At 41.2% G+C, this 18,485-nt stretch overlaps 1 protein-coding gene across 5 annotated transcripts in view; it reads right to left on the reverse strand.

Annotated features, from left to right (window-relative positions):
* SIM2 (SIM bHLH transcription factor 2) overlaps nt 1-18,485 on the reverse strand; it is an 81,099-nt gene that overhangs the window by 43,382 nt on the left and 19,232 nt on the right. For 2 of the 5 annotated variants that reach the window (XM_061627695.1, XM_061627694.1), the window contains 2 exons: nt 7,088-7,170; nt 3,138-3,227 (listed from right to left, as the gene is read on the reverse strand). In XM_061627695.1, the coding sequence (XP_061483679.1) occupies nt 3,138-3,227; nt 7,088-7,170 (173 nt within the window). The other 3 variants (XM_061627697.1, XM_061627696.1, XM_061627693.1) reach the window with 3 other exon arrangements.

An 18,485-nucleotide genomic window follows, 5' to 3' on the forward strand; every position in this document is an offset into this window, starting at 1 on the left:
ATGTCCTCATTGTTAACTTTAAAGTTACATAAATCTTCTGTTGTCATTACTTTAGTCTTCTTGATGTTCAGCTGTAGTCCTGCTTTTGTGCTTTCCTCTTTCACTTTCATCAGCATTCGTTTCAAATCATCACTGGTTTCTGCTAAGAGTATGGTATCATCTGATATCTTAAATTATTGATATTTCTCCCTCCAGTTTTCACACCTCCTTTATCTTGGTCCAATCCCGCTTTCCATATGATATGTTCTGCGTACAGATTAAACAAACAGGGTGATAAAATACACCCCTGTCTCACACCCTTTTCTATTTGGAACCAATCAATTTCTCCATATTCTGTCCTTACAGTAGCCTCTTGTCCAGAGTATAGGTTACGCATCAGGACAATCAGATGCTGTGGCACCCCCATTTCTTTTAAAGCATTAAAAGTCAAAGCAAAGAAGTAAATCTAAGATGAGGCCTATAAGAGGAGGCCTGGAAAATGGAGGTGGCAGGCCAATACTGACCCACCATGCTCTTTAAGGCCCACATGGTAGAATTCTATAAACGCCACTCCACTCATCAAAATAAACATCCTCTTTACTATTGACTGAATCAGCAGTACTTCACACAGGTTTCAGAAAAGTATTTCCATAATAGTGGGAACATCCAAAGTTGATTAACAGCACAATCCTATGCACGTCTAATCAGAATAGTCTCACTGAGTTTGAGTGGTATAGGATTACAGCTTACACTGCTAAAGAATAATTTCTCTAATAATTAAACATTGAGTAATATGAGTTGTGGACATAATTCATATTTTAAAATGCTAAATCACATCCCAATTCTATTTTGCTATCTGAGATTCAATTCTAAAAACATGCTCCTGAAAGTAAATCCCATTGCTTTTAAATGAACTTACATTCAAGAAACTGTTAAGAGTTGCCATTAAAACAAACAAATATAGTAGTGTTTTAAACTCCAAAACAATAACTTTGGAGCAGAACAGTAGTAAATCTGGATCCATTTCAATCGGGCTTTCGGCCGGGATTTGGTACAGAAACAGCCTTGGTCGCCCTGTATGATGACCTCTGTTGGGAGAGAGACAGAGGGAGTGTAACTCTGTTGGTTCTCCTGGATCTCTCAGCTGCTTTTGATACCATCGACCATGGTATCCTTCTGGGGCGGCTTGCGGACTTGGGAGTTGGAGGCACTGCCTGGCAGTGGCTGTGCTCCTACCTCGAGAATCATCTCCAGAAGGTGGTGCTTGGGGAGCATTACTCAAATCCCTGGGTACTCCAATATGGGGTCCCACAGGGTTCGGTTCTGTCCCCCATGCTTTTTAATATCTATATGAAGCCGCTGGGTGAGGTCATAAGGAGATTTGGAGTGCGTTTCCAGCAATATGCTGATGATACGCAGCTCTACTTCTCCTTTTCATCTTCTTCAGGTGAGGCTGTTGATGTACTAAATCACTGCCTGGCCGCGATAATGGACTGGATGAGAGCTAATAAACTGAGACTCAATCCTGACAAGACTGAGATGCTGTTGGTGGGGGAGCTCTCTGCCCAGATGGCTGACGTCCGACCTGCCCTAGATGGGGTTACACTCCCCCTAAAGGAGCAGGTCCGTAGTTTGGGGGTCTTATTAGATCCGCTCCTGTCTCTGGAGGCTCAGGTAGCCTCGGTGGCACGGAACGCGTTCTACCAGCTTCGGCTGGTAGCCCAACTACGACCCTATCTGGACAGGGAGAACCTTGCCACAGTTATCCATGCTCTGGTAACCTCTAGATTGGACTACTGTAATGCACTCTACGTAGGGTTACCTCTGAAGACGGTTCGGAAACTTCAGCTGGTGCAGAATGCTGCGGCCAGAGTTCTTACTGGGATTAAAAAATATGATCATATAACCCCTGTCCTGGCCCAGCTGCACTGGCTACCAATATGTTTCCAGGCCAGATTCAAAGTGTTGGTTCTTACCTATAAAGCCCTTAACGGCATTGGACCGCAATACCTGGTGGAACGCCTCTCCCGCTATATACCTGCCCGTTCACTACGTTTGACATCGAAGGCCCTTCTCCGGGTTCCAACGCATATGGAGGCCCAGAGAGTAATAACCAGAACTAGGGCCTTCTCAGTGGTGGCCCCCGAGTTATGGAACGCCCTCCCTGATGAGATACGCCTGGCGCCTTCTTTGTTATCCTTTCGGCGCCGGGTAAAGACCTACCTCTTTGCTCAGGCATTTTAATTTAATTTTATTTTAATTTGTCTTTGTCTTGATTTTGTTTCTATATTTTACAGTGTATTGTGATCATGTTTATTGTATTTTAATCTGTTTTTACCTTTTTGTACACCGCCCTGAGAGCTAGAAAGCTATAGGGCGGTTTAGAAATCTAATAAAATAAATAAATAAATAAATCCAGTTTTATGAGTTCTACCACAAGCATATGAAATGCTTTACTGAAAAGTCCACGAGGCTGGCAAAGCTCAGAAAGAATTACCTGAATTCAACACTCATAAATCTGCTCCTCTTTTATTTTTTCCTATAGCACATTTACTATAAAACTCAGGTTTCCTCTATTTTCATCGCAGCTAAAACTACAAGTGGGGAGAGTGTTCTCGTACTGAGGTCCTGCTTTCAGGGTTCCTGTAAGTATCTGGTTGGCCGCTGTAAGAACAGGAAGTTGGACTAGATGAGCCTTTGGTCTGATCCATTGGGGCTCTTCGTATGTTCTTACTGCATACAATCCAAAACAGAAACTGGAAATCTCCACTTTTTTTCCAGAGATCTATATCATTGCCACTCCCGCTCTGCACCATTTGCAAAAACAGACAGTTAGAAACAGGCAGCACTTACTATAACTATATGAGGAGTGGACCATGCTTTATCCAGTTTCCAGGCATTTGGGGGGGGGGGTTAGAAGTATAGGGGAGAGTAGAGTTAGCAGAGCACTTTTATGGATTACACCCTTAGTTTCTAAACATGGACAAGTAACAAGAAAAATGTAAAGCTTTTCCTGTGCAGTGATAAAACTGACTGAAGATTTTTTTTAAAAAATCTAAAATCATTTCGAAGGAGAAACTTTATGCCACTAGCAAGATAATATCACCACATGCCACTCCAACATCAGCATTCAACAGAGGGACAGAACATGTTCCTACCTGGGATAAACCTAGATGAACAGAAGCTGTTTCTGAGATATACATTATTTTGCCATCAGATGCTACCACAAAAACAAACCCATCCAGAGTCTGCAAAAGAGAAAGAAAGAGAATAAAATCTTACCACTTACAATTTATAGTCAAGTTCCTTGTGAGAAGTTTTTAATTTCCCCCTACAGAAAAACATACATCAAAAAGATATTACCCATATTGGCCTGATGAAGACTAGGTTAGGTATATCACTTCCCACTAAATAGTCCTGAAATGATTTATAAGGAAGTAAAAAAATGCAATAATAAAATTACAAAAACAGATTAAAAATGGATTTAACTATATAATACAATATCATTGGTGCTAACCAATGACTATTATACACACACTAAAAAAAAGTTGTATCTAATTTTCTTCTTACATATGCGGGCTTTACATCAGCAGGCCTTAACATTCTCAGGTTGATATTGCTTATTTCAGTACTTAGCACAAATCCTATCTCAGAGGAAAAAGGAATCCTAATTACAGTTTAATGATACCATGAGTGATGTTTGACATGCTTCTGACTATTTTTGGTAAGGTTTTTGTGAGCTGAGAATTATCAGACAAGTAGCTTGTAAAACTTGAAAAAAATAAAAAGAACATGAACATTTCACAAAATAAACTTTATTACAACCACAATTTCAAAAACTATAGAAGACAAATTCCTTAAAAGTTAAAACTACCTTATATAATTGTTCATATGTAACTCCGCAATATGCTACTTTGACCTATTATAGAATGATTGTTTGGGGCGTATTTATACCAAGAAGATAAAATGTATAGCAAAATTGTAATTTAAAAACAGCAATCCTGGCCACATTTAAGAATGTTCCACTTAAATAAATTAGATCTACTGGATTAGAATATGAGTCACAATAACTATTCCATCTCAATCCAGAAACATGTATCTGGAAGCAAGCTCTGCTTGGATTATGTATATGAAAGAACCAGAATCCATTGGTGGAACATTTCCTTTGTATGCAGAAGGTCCCAGGTTTAATACCCATCATTACCATTTATCTCATAGCTAGGCAGGTAAAGAGCTCCGCCCTAGACCTGGAAAAGCCACTTTTAGTCAGAATGGAGCACTGATTTGGGAGAAATGCCATAGCTCAATGGCACAACACCAAAGGTCCCAGGTTAAATGGCCAGTTAAAGCATCTTAGGTAGCCAGGCTGGGAAAGGCTTCTGTCTAAGACCTTAGAAGTCACTGCTCATCAGAGGAGACAATAAATGAACCAATGATCTCACTATAAGGCAGCTTGTTCATATGTTCATTACAATAAAACCCATCTCTATGCAAGTGTGATTAGACCATAAGTATTCTTCATATAGAGGGGAAAGGTCTACATTTGAAAAGGAAAACCTGTTTCAAAATACCTTGAATTGCTTTTTATATTTACTAGTTCATATTTTAATATGCTGGAAAAGGAGGAAAGTAATAAAAGGCTGCAAAAGAGGAACAAGTTCAATGTGTCCAATAAAAAACAATATTCCAAATTATTCTCTGACCTACTCTACTTTTACAGCATGTAATTGGTACCAGATTACTCTTTGGTTTTCATTTTCCCCCTTCTTCAGAAAAAAAACAAAACTTTGAAGCAGTATTAACACAGGGTCGAAATCATTGCTTTCTTGAAATAAAACATTGCTTTAAAGCATTCCTCATAAACTAGCAATTTGTTCTCCAACGTTATAGTTGGGCTGCATCAGTACTTCCATTAGAAAAACTTACTTTTAGTGGCTCTTTAAATACATGGCACACACACCCCTTTTTTGCTCACACATTTTCAGTGAACTAGCTGTGTGTCCTAGAACAGCATATCTAATACGGAAATAACTGGACATACTACATAATGTTACATTATGATTGTTGTGGTATGCAAAACTTGAAGAGTAATTTAATAAGCTATTGTTACTTTACTGATGTTATTAATTGTTGTAAGAGCAAAAAGGAAGAAAATTACAGGAACCAATTAGGCAAGATTAATGACTGGATAACTGAATAACTGGAATATCTGAAGTATCTTATTCATGTCTATGTGGCAGCTTACTAATATTTTATTACGTTTTGATTCTTCTTTGCCTGTATTATTTGTACAAGTTCATATTAACAGCACTTTATTCTTGCCTAACTGGTTCATGTAATGTCTTCCTTTTCGCTCTTATACTGGGGACCTTCCTCCTTGCTTGATTATTAATTGATATAAACCATCCGAAGCTTAAGAGAGGTGAGATATAAATGTTTTAAATGTTTTAAATCAATAGCAAATAAAGTAAGCTTTTCACTGTGTGACAAACTATATTTTCAAACAACATAACTGATTTCCATCAAATTTTGTTTAAATGTAATTATTTTTGTAAACAAATGTGATATTTCAAAACTCTATTCTAAATATTCTTTTTTTCTTAACACACACACACTTTTTAATGTTGACTTTCTATACAACAATGTCATGACAAAAGGACATATTTAAAGGACATGGATGAATTTCTGGTTTCATTAAACCTTCACAATAGAAATATCCAGGTAAAAAGAAAGTACTTCAGATCATTCTATACTTCATTCTATATTAAAGTCAAAAATGTTGTTAATATTTACATCCCACCTTTCTACAGAAACTGGTGAAAATAATGATTAAGAAATGGAAACAAACTTTATCATACAGCAGCTGCTCAAGTTCCAGAAGGCACTGCAAATGTCAAATTGTTAGTTAAATGTGGCTGAAAAGCTTAAGAACAAAGACTGCAATCTCAGCCCCACTTACCTGGGAGTAAGCTCCACTGAATTCAATGGGACTTGCTTCTGAATTGGCATGGTTAGGATTGCAGCATAAAGTACAACTAAAACAGAATTCTCAACCTCTATCTTATTTTTTTTCAGGGCCTCAGTTACCAACCTGTAACCAGGTTACAATTGTGAGTGTTGGATGGATTGCAGGAATTCTGAAAACCAGTGTACTTGTTATTTTATTTTCCCAGTTTCACCTACCCAAGGTTACGATTCTCTTTAAGATCTTATTTCTGTCCTGGTTAATCTTTAAAAACAGCCTATGCAACTAAACATCAATCTTCCACAATGAAAATGATAAGTAATTGCATTTTATCATATCTGTCAAATCAGGAGAATTTTACTAGCCAAAAAAACTTTTGTGAGGCTGGGCCACATACCTGTCTAAACCCTTTGCTGCATCAGGATTCACACAATGGAAGGAAGCAGAATTCCAAAGTGAATCAATCAGATTTTGAACTGTATGTTCAGGTGCTAATGTCAATGAGAAATCTAATCCAGATGTTCTCCTCCCACCACAGTAGCCATGCACTCTTTCAAAAGTTTTCCCTACTGAGTAATGCAGAGAACTGAAATCTCCCATTTAAAATGCACGTTTGTGGGTAGATACAGATATAACTGGAGATTATTGCAGCAAGTGTAAATGGATTGAAATATGGGTGTGTTTACATGTAAGTACGTATTGTCATTAATTGTTAAGTCACTAGGCTTTCTTTCCTATTTATGCCACGTGATTTATGGTTGTCCTGCATACACAAGATCATATACTTTCCATTAACCCATTCATGACCACTCCCTGATTTTGTACTCCCAAATCGTAACAAGCCCCAATTTACCCATAAGAATGCACTGATAGGGGCGGGAGTGGCATGTGCCCGTTTTAACTAGCCCAGGGATGTTAACGCGTAAGTAAGCAGCATTCAGGGATCTTGCTCCAGACATACTGACCGTCTCCTTCCTTTTCGCCTTTGAAAACGCGACTCCCTCCACTGCAGAAGTCATAAGACCAACTGGGGGGCGGAGGAATTGAGGGGAATTCAGCGAGTATTAACATCAACACAACAAACTTCTCCTGAAACACCGTAAGAAGTATGGAAGCCGTAAGCACGAATCGCAAAGACTCTACCTGAAGCAAATGCGAGCCCAGCTCCTTCGCGACATTATCCAAGGGGCCCAATCTGCTCGGCTGTCCCCAGGCATCTCCCAAACCTGGAAAAGTAACCGAGAAGCCTCCGTTAACACACAGACAACAGTTATCTGAAATAGCGGGCGATACAAGTTGACCCTTTTCTTTGCAGAGAGAGAAGCAGCCTAACATTTGCTGGTTGAGGGGACCTGGGCCTCTCTGGCCCACAACCCTTTGCGAAGGGAGATCCTGAGGCCTCAGCGTGCTCTTCAGCGTCCCCGAGCCAAATTTATGCTTCTGTTGCTTTGGCAAATTCATCCATCCCTTTTCCTCTTCCACATATTCTTCAGATTCTGCCCTTCCTCTCTATAGGTTTCTGACTTTGGACGAAAATGGTTGTTCGCAAAATTGTTTCACTGATAGTAAAGTAGGATATAACCCGCTAGGTATCTAAAAAAGAGTAGACCCACTGTAATTAACAGATACTGATTACAGTCTGTTCTGAGTATGACTCACGTGACTTTCTCGCCTTTTCTCCAGTGAAGGAGTTTCTCAAGCCACACCAAATCACTCCGATTTTTCTCCAGGAAGTACTTTTCGATTGACACTGTTTATTACTGGCATGGATTCCATTCAACATCACCTTTTTAACAAACCTTAAACTACATGCACGATTATGAAAGGCACTGCTCTGAGGAGACAGTGCGTTGAGAACCTCCTGAGTCCTGACTGAATACCACAGTAGTAGTATGGGATGATGGCAGTAATGGAAGAAAAAAACGTTTAAAACGAGGCTAGTTGCATATACAATAAGGCCTGCAACGGCACCAGAAAAAAAATGGGGGGGGGTGGACAGAAGGAGCAAAGTATATTTCTAGGTGGGTGAAATATACTAAGTGGGAGGACAAGGTCCTTGTTTGGGGGACTCTTGCCCCCCCCTTTGGCACCACCCCTGAATAAGGCAACTAGCCATTGCCTGTGTAGACAACCCTCAAAGACGACCGAAACAATGCTCTCATGGCCTCTGCTTCACTTTGCTTTCTTTTTTATGATTTAAATACCATGATCTGTGTAAAGAAATGCCCAAAGCCCCTTCCTTAGTGAATGAGATGACATACATCATGTCCTTCCTTATTTCAGCATTGACATTACAGACCAGAATGGACAGGTTTCCGCTAAAAATAAGAAAAATTAGTATGCCTCACTACACGGTTCTTTTTGACATTTTCATCAGGAAACCTGTCTCCTAAAGTGCCAGTGGTAATGAAAGCTGCAGCCCTTTCACAAAAGCCACAGAGACCAACACCAGCAAAGCAATAGTCTGCATCAAAAAAGGATAATTCTGTTTACAGAATCTCCCCCCCCTCTCTCTAAATGTATGCAAGCAAGGCTTCCATTCCAAACTGAAAAGCACTAGAGGTCAGCCTGCCTGGAAGCAGTGGCGTCACTAGGGTTGGTGTCACCTGGTGCGGTAACTCATGGTGTCACCCCCATGGACCTCCTCCCGTATCAGACCATACAGAATCCTTAGTAATGTTTTTTGTACTAATGTTACTCGTAAATCGTAATTCCCATATATCACTGAATGTAATGGCAATAGAAGTGACATAAACAACTAGCAAAATTAAAATTACACTTTTGAATTACAATATCATACGCACAGCTCAAATTCTTGCTCTTATTACTAATGGGAGTTAATTATCTTGCATATGCCCATAGTAAATTTTCAGATACTTTCAGACCCTCAGCAATTTTCAAGTGGTCTATGTAGAAGAAAGGTTTGGGAACCCCTGGAATAAGACACCTGCTTATGTCCCTATGCTGCTCTCTCCCCTCATTTAGGGGCCTGGGATGCTTGCGTGTGGACACACCTCCTTACAGTTATGGAAAGTGATTCTTAATAATAAGTCTCCAGACACAAAGTTACATAGGTATTTATCAGTTGTTTAGCAGAAAATTCAGAAGTGCAGAGTCCCTTCATGATAGTTACAGCCACATACACCCTTTTTTGCTCCTGGATTAAGAATGAGATCTTTGTTAATGCATTCTCTCACAACAACAAACATCTCTAGGAGCCAATCAGCATGAAAGTGGAGAGCGTTAGCAACTGAGAAGAGTCTTCTCAGTGGCTGACTCACCTCCTTTCACTCTGATTGGCTCCAATCTGCAAAAAAGGCAAGGAAGCATATTAGAAGACTCTTCTCAGTGACTAACACACTCCCTTTTCATGCTGACTGTAGGATGCTTGGAGACATAGGGACCCTGCTCCCAAAAAAGCAGAGGGACTAAGATCCCCTGGGCGACTACCCTCCTGGTGCTTATGGACATGACCGTAATATATTTTGTAAAGTGCAAGTTCGATATTATTTATTAAGTGTGTTTAGGATTACACTGATGGCATTCCCAAATATGTACTTTCACACAGACTTTGGTTTTCCATAACACAATGTTTGTCCAAGCCTCCACACTTTGGGGGGGCACTACTTGCACACCCCTTCCATAAGCACATCAAAGTTGGATACACACCTGAACCAAGACCCAGACAAAAGGGCACTCAAAACAAAAAGGTAATTACAGTGGCTGAGTAGATCTTGTACAGTGGTTATACTGACTGGACAGCCACTGTCCTTCACATTTTACAAAATACTTTTTCCTATACAAAGATTAACTTTCTGTGTATGAAAAAGTAATATATGAAGTGGTCTCAATAGTGAGAAAAGTAAACAAGTGAATGGTGATCCAAATGTTTTTCATTCTCCCGTTATGAAGCTAGCTGCCAGATGATGTATCACCTTCCCTACGCATGCAGGGTAGACTGAAAAAACAGCACCCAAGCCACCATTCAATACGTGCACGTGTTCTTTCCAACATGAATCTACAGGTCTCAAAAAGTAATGTGTCCTCAGACACCTTATAACATGCCTCAAACATGGTCTCTTGTTCTACCAGCATGCCTCCACACCATCACTTTGCCAAAACATAAGGATAGGTAAATTGCTTTTAGGGAGGTTCACAATTATGATTTCCTTTTTATTTAATCTAAAAATATTTAAAATACATAAAAACAGCCAGGGGAAGATATTGGAGAAATATAAAATAAATACAAATAAAAAAGGAGGGGAGGTGAAGAGACCTTAAATGTGCTACTCACCATCTCTCAGCCTATCCTCCCCTCAGGATGAAAACAATGGAGAACCGTGACCACCCCCAGGAAGAAGGGCACACTTAAAATGTAGAGGAAAAAAGCATCTACAACCATAGTGTGAAATCAAATACTTATTGGGACACAGTATGAAGAAATATTTATATAAACATGACTCTCAAATGTTTATGAATTACACAATCTGTAAATATATTTATAGTGCAAAGTCCCATTGATTTTCAGCACATTCATAACCATGTCTACTCAAAAGTAAATCCCATTGAATTCAATGGGATTTACTCTGGACATATGGGATTAGCAATGCTTTTACCCCCACAAAAGCAAGTATTGGGAAGGTTTTGAAAACACTGCCCAGGATCTGACTCCTACACACAAGAGGGGAAAAAACTGAAATGTATATACTTACCCAATTTATGAGATTTTCAGATAAACGGGGGGGGGAACCACCATTTTCTGGCCTTGCAATGAGGTTTACTAGACACTGCCACAGGTCAAACAAACACTTCACTGATTGGCTGCAATCCTGAACGGGCGGGGTTAAAGCTACGAAGTGCTATACAGTAGTTTAAAAAAAGATTTAAAGGGGGCGGCTGACGTTTTTATGTATATCTCGAGAACCGGACCACCTAGAAACTTTTTTTTTTAATTAAAGCTGAGACTCACCCCCCTCTGATGTGTCACCTGGTGCACTCCGCACCCCCCCGCACCCCCCGTGTGATGCCACTAGTGGGCGGCTGACGTTTTTATGTATATCTCGAGAACCGGACCACCTAGAAACTTAATTTTTTAAAAATTAAAGCTGAGAGTTACCCCCCTCTGATGGTGTCACCCAGTGCAGTCCGCACCCCCCTAGCGACGCCCCTGCCTGGAAGCCACCCCCATGGGGCATTGCTCCAGTTCTAAAATGAGGTGTGCAGGGGCTCAGGCCTGCTAATTTGACCCTAGAACCACAAATTATGCAATTGACTGAGTTTCCCGCATTTGGGAAAATCACAATGGTCAGCACACTTGGAGTGCAATGGATGAGTCTCACCCTGAGAAAACCTAGCTTAACCCCTCAAATCTTGAAATAAAGGCATATACAGGTGTCTGGCGTTCAAAAATAGGAAAAGTAATATATTATTTATTTCATTTATACCTGCCTTTTTTTCATGATAGAAACCCAAGGCTGCTTACATATGGTCCCAGGCGCTCTCCCATCCAGGCATTGACCAGACCTGACCCTGCTTAGGTTCAGCAAGGAGCTGGCCTCATGTGCCTTCAGACCATAACCTGGGAGAGTGTTATATATTCTCACATGCCTTCATATAAACTTCTTTATATCATTACACTGAAAGTATGTTCTGGAACTAAGCCTTGGTTCAGTTTGTAATATGAGTGTATATCAGCATAGTATAAACCTTAATTCATTCTCTATACATCAGGTCCACATAGATCATAGAGTATTAGCTTTGGATGAGAGTCTAAGACACAAGAAAAGCATGAAGGTGCCATATCCTCCCTCCCCTGGCCACCTCATTCCTCTGAACAGCTGAGCTCCCTGCTGTTGTACCAAACAGCTACTTACCTGTCAACTGTATCTGGCTGGCACAAGATTTCCAGTCTAACTTGGTTACAGTGTAGTATATTAGATATAGATAGCACCATCTCATACATCACCTCACGTATATGAGAGGTGATGTACAACTTGGTGCTGTCTAGATGTGAAACTGTTTGGGGGGTAGTAAAGAAAAAACAAGTTGGCATAAAAAAGTCATGCAATCAGATTTCACAGGAGGAGGATAATTTATTTACCTTGTGCACTACTATATTATGAGTACCTGGTTCACTTTAGTAATATGAGTACACATTTTCTTTATCCAGTGTTGAAGAGTATGGTTTTGATTATTTATCTGTCCAGCAAAAGCTCCATAGTATAAGAGACTGACTTACATGACTTTAGAGTACCACAGAAAGTCAAAAATTATCTTTTAAGCCCAGTAAAAGGCCGGAGAAAGTAATATTCCCGCTTCTTCACTAGATCATACACAACACTGCCTGTCTTCAAGTGGCTTAGCAATTCCACAGTAGCTATCTGTTGTTTGTGTTCCAGAAGGGAGATAGAGCTAGAGTCCTCCAGATGGATAGACTTGTTTATCTTTACCTGTGATGCTCTGGCTGACTTCCTTCTGTCTCTAGACTGTTACATCTTCAGGGAAGCTTACCTGCCCCTCCTCCTTCTGCCCTTTTCACTCTTCCTTCTCAGACTGTCCAGGAGAGAGGAGACATCCCTGTTGGAATATGTGGTTCAACTCCAACTTGTGGGTTGAGGCTGCATGAGGTTGAAAAGGGTAGCTAGAGAGGAGACATCCTGATTGCTAGGCTAATACTTATCATTTGATCTCCCGCTGTCTCTCCCTTCCTGCTAGACAGATATGCATAGGATGTTGACCACATCTCCTCCCCTCCTTCCTCCTCCTTCTTTCTCTTGAGAGGGAGAGCAGACATATTCTCTTTGTCTCTCCCTCTCCTCCAAGCATGAGGGCGAACACTAGGCTTAGCATTTGCATCTCCAACTTAGGTAGTTAGCTAGATGTAGAACACTTTCCTATCAAGTATGTATTTCCCAAATAAAGTAGTTGTTTCTTATTTTAAAGCTTAAAGTCTCTGTCTGACTAATTTGCAGGGAAGGTATAATCTTTAGCAAAGATTCAAACACACATAAAGGCTCACTCAATCTCTCCATTCCCAGTTTTGCCACTCTCCGACAATCCCTTTGTCTCTGTTTTCTCTCCTAGCCATGGGGCTAACTCCTACACCTGGGTTTTACGCCTCCAACTTGGTTAGTTAGAACTAGGTATGCCTTTCTATCTACTATGTATTTCTATAAATAAACTAGCTTTTCTTATTTTACTAAGTCTCAAGTCTCAGTGATCCTGATGCAGGGTAAAAGCACACACACACACACTGGCACGCTCGCATTTCAACATCTGCTGTTACTCTCTGCTGCTGTTGTGCTGCTTTAAACTAAATTAAGCACACAAACACACACAGCAACACTATCATGGTCTGGTACCTTCCTTGTTCAGAACAATGTAAACACAATCACATCTTCACACTTACATAATAATGATAATATACTTATAATAATTATAATACATAATAATGATGATCTTTATGATGAGTTAACCAATTTTAACCTTCCTGTAGATTAACAAGCAGAGTGGATTTATATTTTCACTCTTTCATTGTATGACCATGGGTGATGTGGGGATACTAACCCACATTTGTATGTAGAACCAAAGCCTAATAATTATTTCAGATTAATTAGCAGCTGAAGGCACTAAAGAGTATGACCTTACACATGTGGCCAGTCTATGCAGGGAAGCTGCGTGGGGAAATCCACACGTTTAATCAAGGTGACTGCAATTAAGAACGGCCAAAGGATATTCATGTGGTGGTGCTAACAAATTCACATTCAGTAATCAACACAGGGATAAGCACTACCTTGCCTTAGGCTCTTGAGGTAGTGGAAAGGAAACACTCCTATATCTGTGTTCATTTTCATCCCGCTTTGGATCCCGTGGCTCCCACAATGCAACGCGAAGAGCCGCTGGGAGTCCATGTCTGCGTCTCCTTCCTGTCATTTTTCGGTCCTGCCGGGTGTGGGGCACAAAAGTCGTTTTCTTTCTTTCCTCTTCCGGAGACAGGAGCCCAGACCACAATCACGGTAACTGGAGGGCAAACACGATCTGATCTGATCTGTTCTGCCGCGCCCTTCCCGCCCTTTCCTATGGGGGTGGGAGGATGAAATTAAGTTGCACACTCTTTTGTGGTCCAGACATAGCGTTCCTTCCTAGGCTTTTAAAAAAAGATTTCTTGCTGTAGTGATGAGCTCCTTGTCATGTGCCGGTGGGGAAGGAGAAGTGGAATCAACTGTTCTGGCAGCTGCACCTGCTCTAGGGTACAGGCGCTCGACATGTTTCAAACTGAGTTGCTGATGGGCTAGGAATCTGACTGGGAAATGAATACATCTGACCGAAAGCCGTTTAGTAATCGAGTTGCCCCAGCGAAATCCGTGCAGAAATGCAAACTGTTCTGACTTCAGCAGACTCGAGATTGTACGCTGTATCGCAACTAAAACGGCTACACTCACAATCAGAAAAAAAACATAGGAAGTGCTATTGGCAGCAATGGGGTTTACCTGCGAGTAGCATTATGCTGTAAGAATGTTTACAGAAATTAACTGGATTTCAATCACCCCTTTTAAATTACAGTACTCGGAAATAGTTTGGTGTGGAGTGTTTTGTATGTGTGTGATTTTAAAAGCAATTGATTGATTGATTGATTGATTGATATCCCGCTCTTCCTCCCAGCAGGAGCCCAGGTCGGCAAGTCTAATACTTTACTTTAACAGGTTTACGGATTGCAGTCTTCCTAGTATTCAAACCCTAACCCAGGCGCTCGAAGAGATTATTGGACTTGCCTAGACAGCCGTCCATTCTTTAGAGCAGATGAGCCAACCATTGTTCGCTGGATTTTCAGTGCCTGCCCTATGCACAGCCTCGCCGCTTGGTACCTGCTTTCTCGATGGCTGCGGCGCGCCTGCTAATTATACAAGCTGATGCAGAGCCATGAGCAGTTTGTGTCCCTTTCACTTTTCTCTGGTAATAAAGACAACTGCGTGCACTGGAAATACACCGGGGGGAGGGGAGGCGAGACTACCCTTTTAACACGGTATCTTGGAGAAGTAATTCCACAAAAACGTAGAGATTGAAAGCCTCACTTCCATCTTTTTTAAAAGTAAAATATAGCAGGAAAAAATCCTGAGCGAAATTAATAGTAACCCTTCCATCCTCTCAACCATATGGTTTAGATCGGGCCCCAGACTTGTGATATCAGAGAGACACAGGAGAGAGAGAGAAATCGAACATCGTTTCGTATTAAACATTTGTTGATTGACAAGCTGGTGTTTCAATGGCTCTGCTCAGTTAATTGTCTGGTTGCGTCTCTTTTGCTTTATTCTCCCGATCACATTGTGGCATAAATTCATGAGTATGTTCAGAATTGTTTCTACGGGCACCGTTTGTTTGAATAACTATAGTCTGGGCTTCAATACATGCTGTCACAGAAACCTTTTAACCTTTCTGTACAGGCAAAGCTTTTTTGCTTTCAGGAATTATATAAAACCCAGCAGAACTTTGATAAGGCTATAAATCTCAGAACTTTGATAAGGCTATAAATCTATCTTTACATTTCCCAGGAAACAATGTAGATTTATTTGTTACTGTTCTTCTTAAAGCCTTATTCCAGAGGGTTACAAAGTCTATTCCCACATGCATCCTATGCACCTTTCTGCACCGCAAATGTTGTCTCCTTTGAGTTAGAAAAATGTTCTGGAAAATGTCCCTCCCTCAGCATGGCATTCAATCAAAGCCTCAGCCGTTTAATTCTGTTGCCATACCGGCAACCCTGAGTAAATCATAAGAACAATAAATAATTCAGATGTAGCAAAATGCTATGTCTCAAAGATACACTACCGCTTATATAGGTTTCTTAGTATGTGTGTGTGCTTTAATGCTAATATGTCTATTGGCGATCAAGACATTCAATACATGGTTATTCTGTGCTAGAAAGAATCAAAATCCCACCAGGTTGGGTTCTTTTTATTATATCGTTTGACATTGTAGGATCCAAATAATGGATTTTTAAGAGTTGAAAGACTCCCTTAAACATAAAATTTAAATCCTCCAATCACAACAATGGCTGGCGTAATTTCCCCCAGCAATGCCGTCAGCGTAGGACTTTGGGTTAGAAGTCCCTCTCAGCAAAATTAGTAGGAGGGCACCAAAACTCAAGTAAGTGAAGGAATGGTCAACATCAAAAGAGCGGACTAAGACGATTAAACCCAGAGTCTAACATTGCACCACTGATCCCACCAGGAAAGCCCAGCGTTTGCAGCCTGAGAGAGGTCGGTCCAGAAAACAATGACGCCAAAGTGCTCAGCCTTATGCCGGTGGAAGCTGCGATTTAAGCTACTTATAGTGCAACCCTCTCTATGTTTACTTGGAAGCATAGTGCGGGGGCTCTTCATGGCAACCCCATGGCCACGCCCCTTCTAAGGCAATACAATAAAAAGGACCAATTTTGACCAATACTGACATTATTCAAGCTGGCCTTTTGCCGCCTCTACCCCGCATTCCCATCCAGCCCGATGAAGAGTTGCCGTGGTCTAAAAAGCTTACTCACTATTTTGTGGCGTTGGTTGGTCATAATAAAGTGATTTAGGAAGTTTTCAAAGTGGAGGCTTAATCCTTAGCCCTGCATGCCATCTTCTACTTTTACATATTTTATATGATGAGTTTCTCTCCGAGATACCCGCAGAAGGACTGGCTAGTCAAATAATGCCCCGAACGCGTGAAATAAGCGGAGACGCTTCCTGCCTGCCTGTCTTTTGGTCCAGGGCTGCCGCCTCGGCTTTGAAGTGTGCGCGGATGTGAATTCCACTTTATGTTCCACTAACATTTGCATCCCAAACACGTTGCGTAAAAGAAAGAGTCAGTTTGCTTCAATGAAACTAATTTTAAAAATCAGCTAAGGTCCCAGAGTGCTGCTCTCCTTCCCCATTTTCCAAGGGAACGGCTCAGGTTTTCACGTGCGGGAAGATTGTTGATGATGATGTATTGAATGAGTTCAATATTTTAAGCAGTCTGTATTCCTGTTTCACATTCCTTCTCCTCTTTCCCTCCAGGTATATAGGTATATAGGGTTGGGGATTCTCCTAGCGACAGAGACCCATTCCTAAGTGGAAGTTACTTTGAAGCCGCCTTAATCCTTCGGGACAGGGCGCTATAAAAATCCAAATAACACATCAAATGAATCACAGCAACGCATTTAGGAGTCACATGTCATGGATCCCAGATACGTTGGGGAAGTGAGGGTCTTCATATTGATGTGTAATTTTCTTCAAAAAAGTATCACTGAACACTAAAGTCAGGATCACTCAGACCATGGTATTCCCGATCTCTGTGTACGGATGTGAAAGTTGGACAATGAAAAAAGCGGATAAGAGAAAAATCAACTCATTTGAAATGTGGTGTTGGAGGAGAGCTTTGCACATACCATGGACTGCGAAAAAGACAAATAATTGGGTGTTAGAACAAATTAAACCAGAACTGTCACTAGAAGTTAAAATGATGAAATTGAGGTTATCATACTTTGGACACATCATGAGAAGACATGATTCACTAGAAAAGACGATAATGCTGGGAAAAACAGAAGGGAGTAGAAAAAGAGGAAGGCCAAACAAGAGATGGATTGATTCCATAAAGGAAGCCACAGACCTGAACTTACAAGATCTGAACAGGGTGCTTCACGACAGATGTTATTGGAGGTCGCTGATTCACTGGGTCGCCGTAAGTCATAATCGACTTGAAGGCACTTTTTTTTGAGAGAGAGAGAGAGAGACAGTGTGGTGTAGTGGTTAAGGTGTTGGACTATGACCTGGGGGACCAGTGTTCAAATCCCCACATAGCCATGAAGCTTACTCGGTGACCTTGGGCCAGTCATTGCCTCTCAGCCTCATGAAAACCCTATTCATAGAGTCGCCATAAGTCGGAATCGAAGGCAGTACACTTTAATAACAACAAACTTTCTTTTAAGTGATGCACTGCTGAGCGGCGGAATTTACCGCCTTTACTTTTCATCCGAGCAGCTAAGACCCCAGATCACTTTAAAGTGTAAACACTTTATGTCAGAATCTCTCCTCCCCCTCCCCGGGAAACAGGGCAACCCGAAACAGACATGTCTTCTGTGTTGTCGCTCTACTAGGGATTAATTTGCTCTGAGAATCCTCCAGCGGCTCGGCTTCCTCACAGATACATGTGTATTTAGGCAGGCATTCGAGAGCCGGGTCTGTCTCCCAGCAGGCAAACATTGCGCGAAAGGTTTCTTTTATAACAGCTCGCTTGAACCATTCGCTTTCGGGGACGGGGGAGGGAAGCGAGCTTCGAAAGAAGACCGCTGTGCCGAACCACAGAATTGGCTCGGTGGTTCCGATCAGCACTACTTTGAAGGATGTCTGAGCCCAGTGTCCATAATCCAGTATATTGAGATTGTCAGATGCAGGAATAATGTAGACTTTCGGAGCTACATGTTCTGTAGGCACGTCTATGGTACATTTTGTTGACCCCTCGACCCCTTTTGCCATAGTATAAATTGTACAATGCACATTATACCGTATGTGCAGGATGCTAT

This window comes from Rhineura floridana, chromosome 5, assembly GCF_030035675.1.
Source record: "Rhineura floridana isolate rRhiFlo1 chromosome 5, rRhiFlo1.hap2, whole genome shotgun sequence".
Lineage (NCBI taxonomy): Eukaryota > Metazoa > Chordata > Lepidosauria > Squamata > Rhineuridae > Rhineura > Rhineura floridana.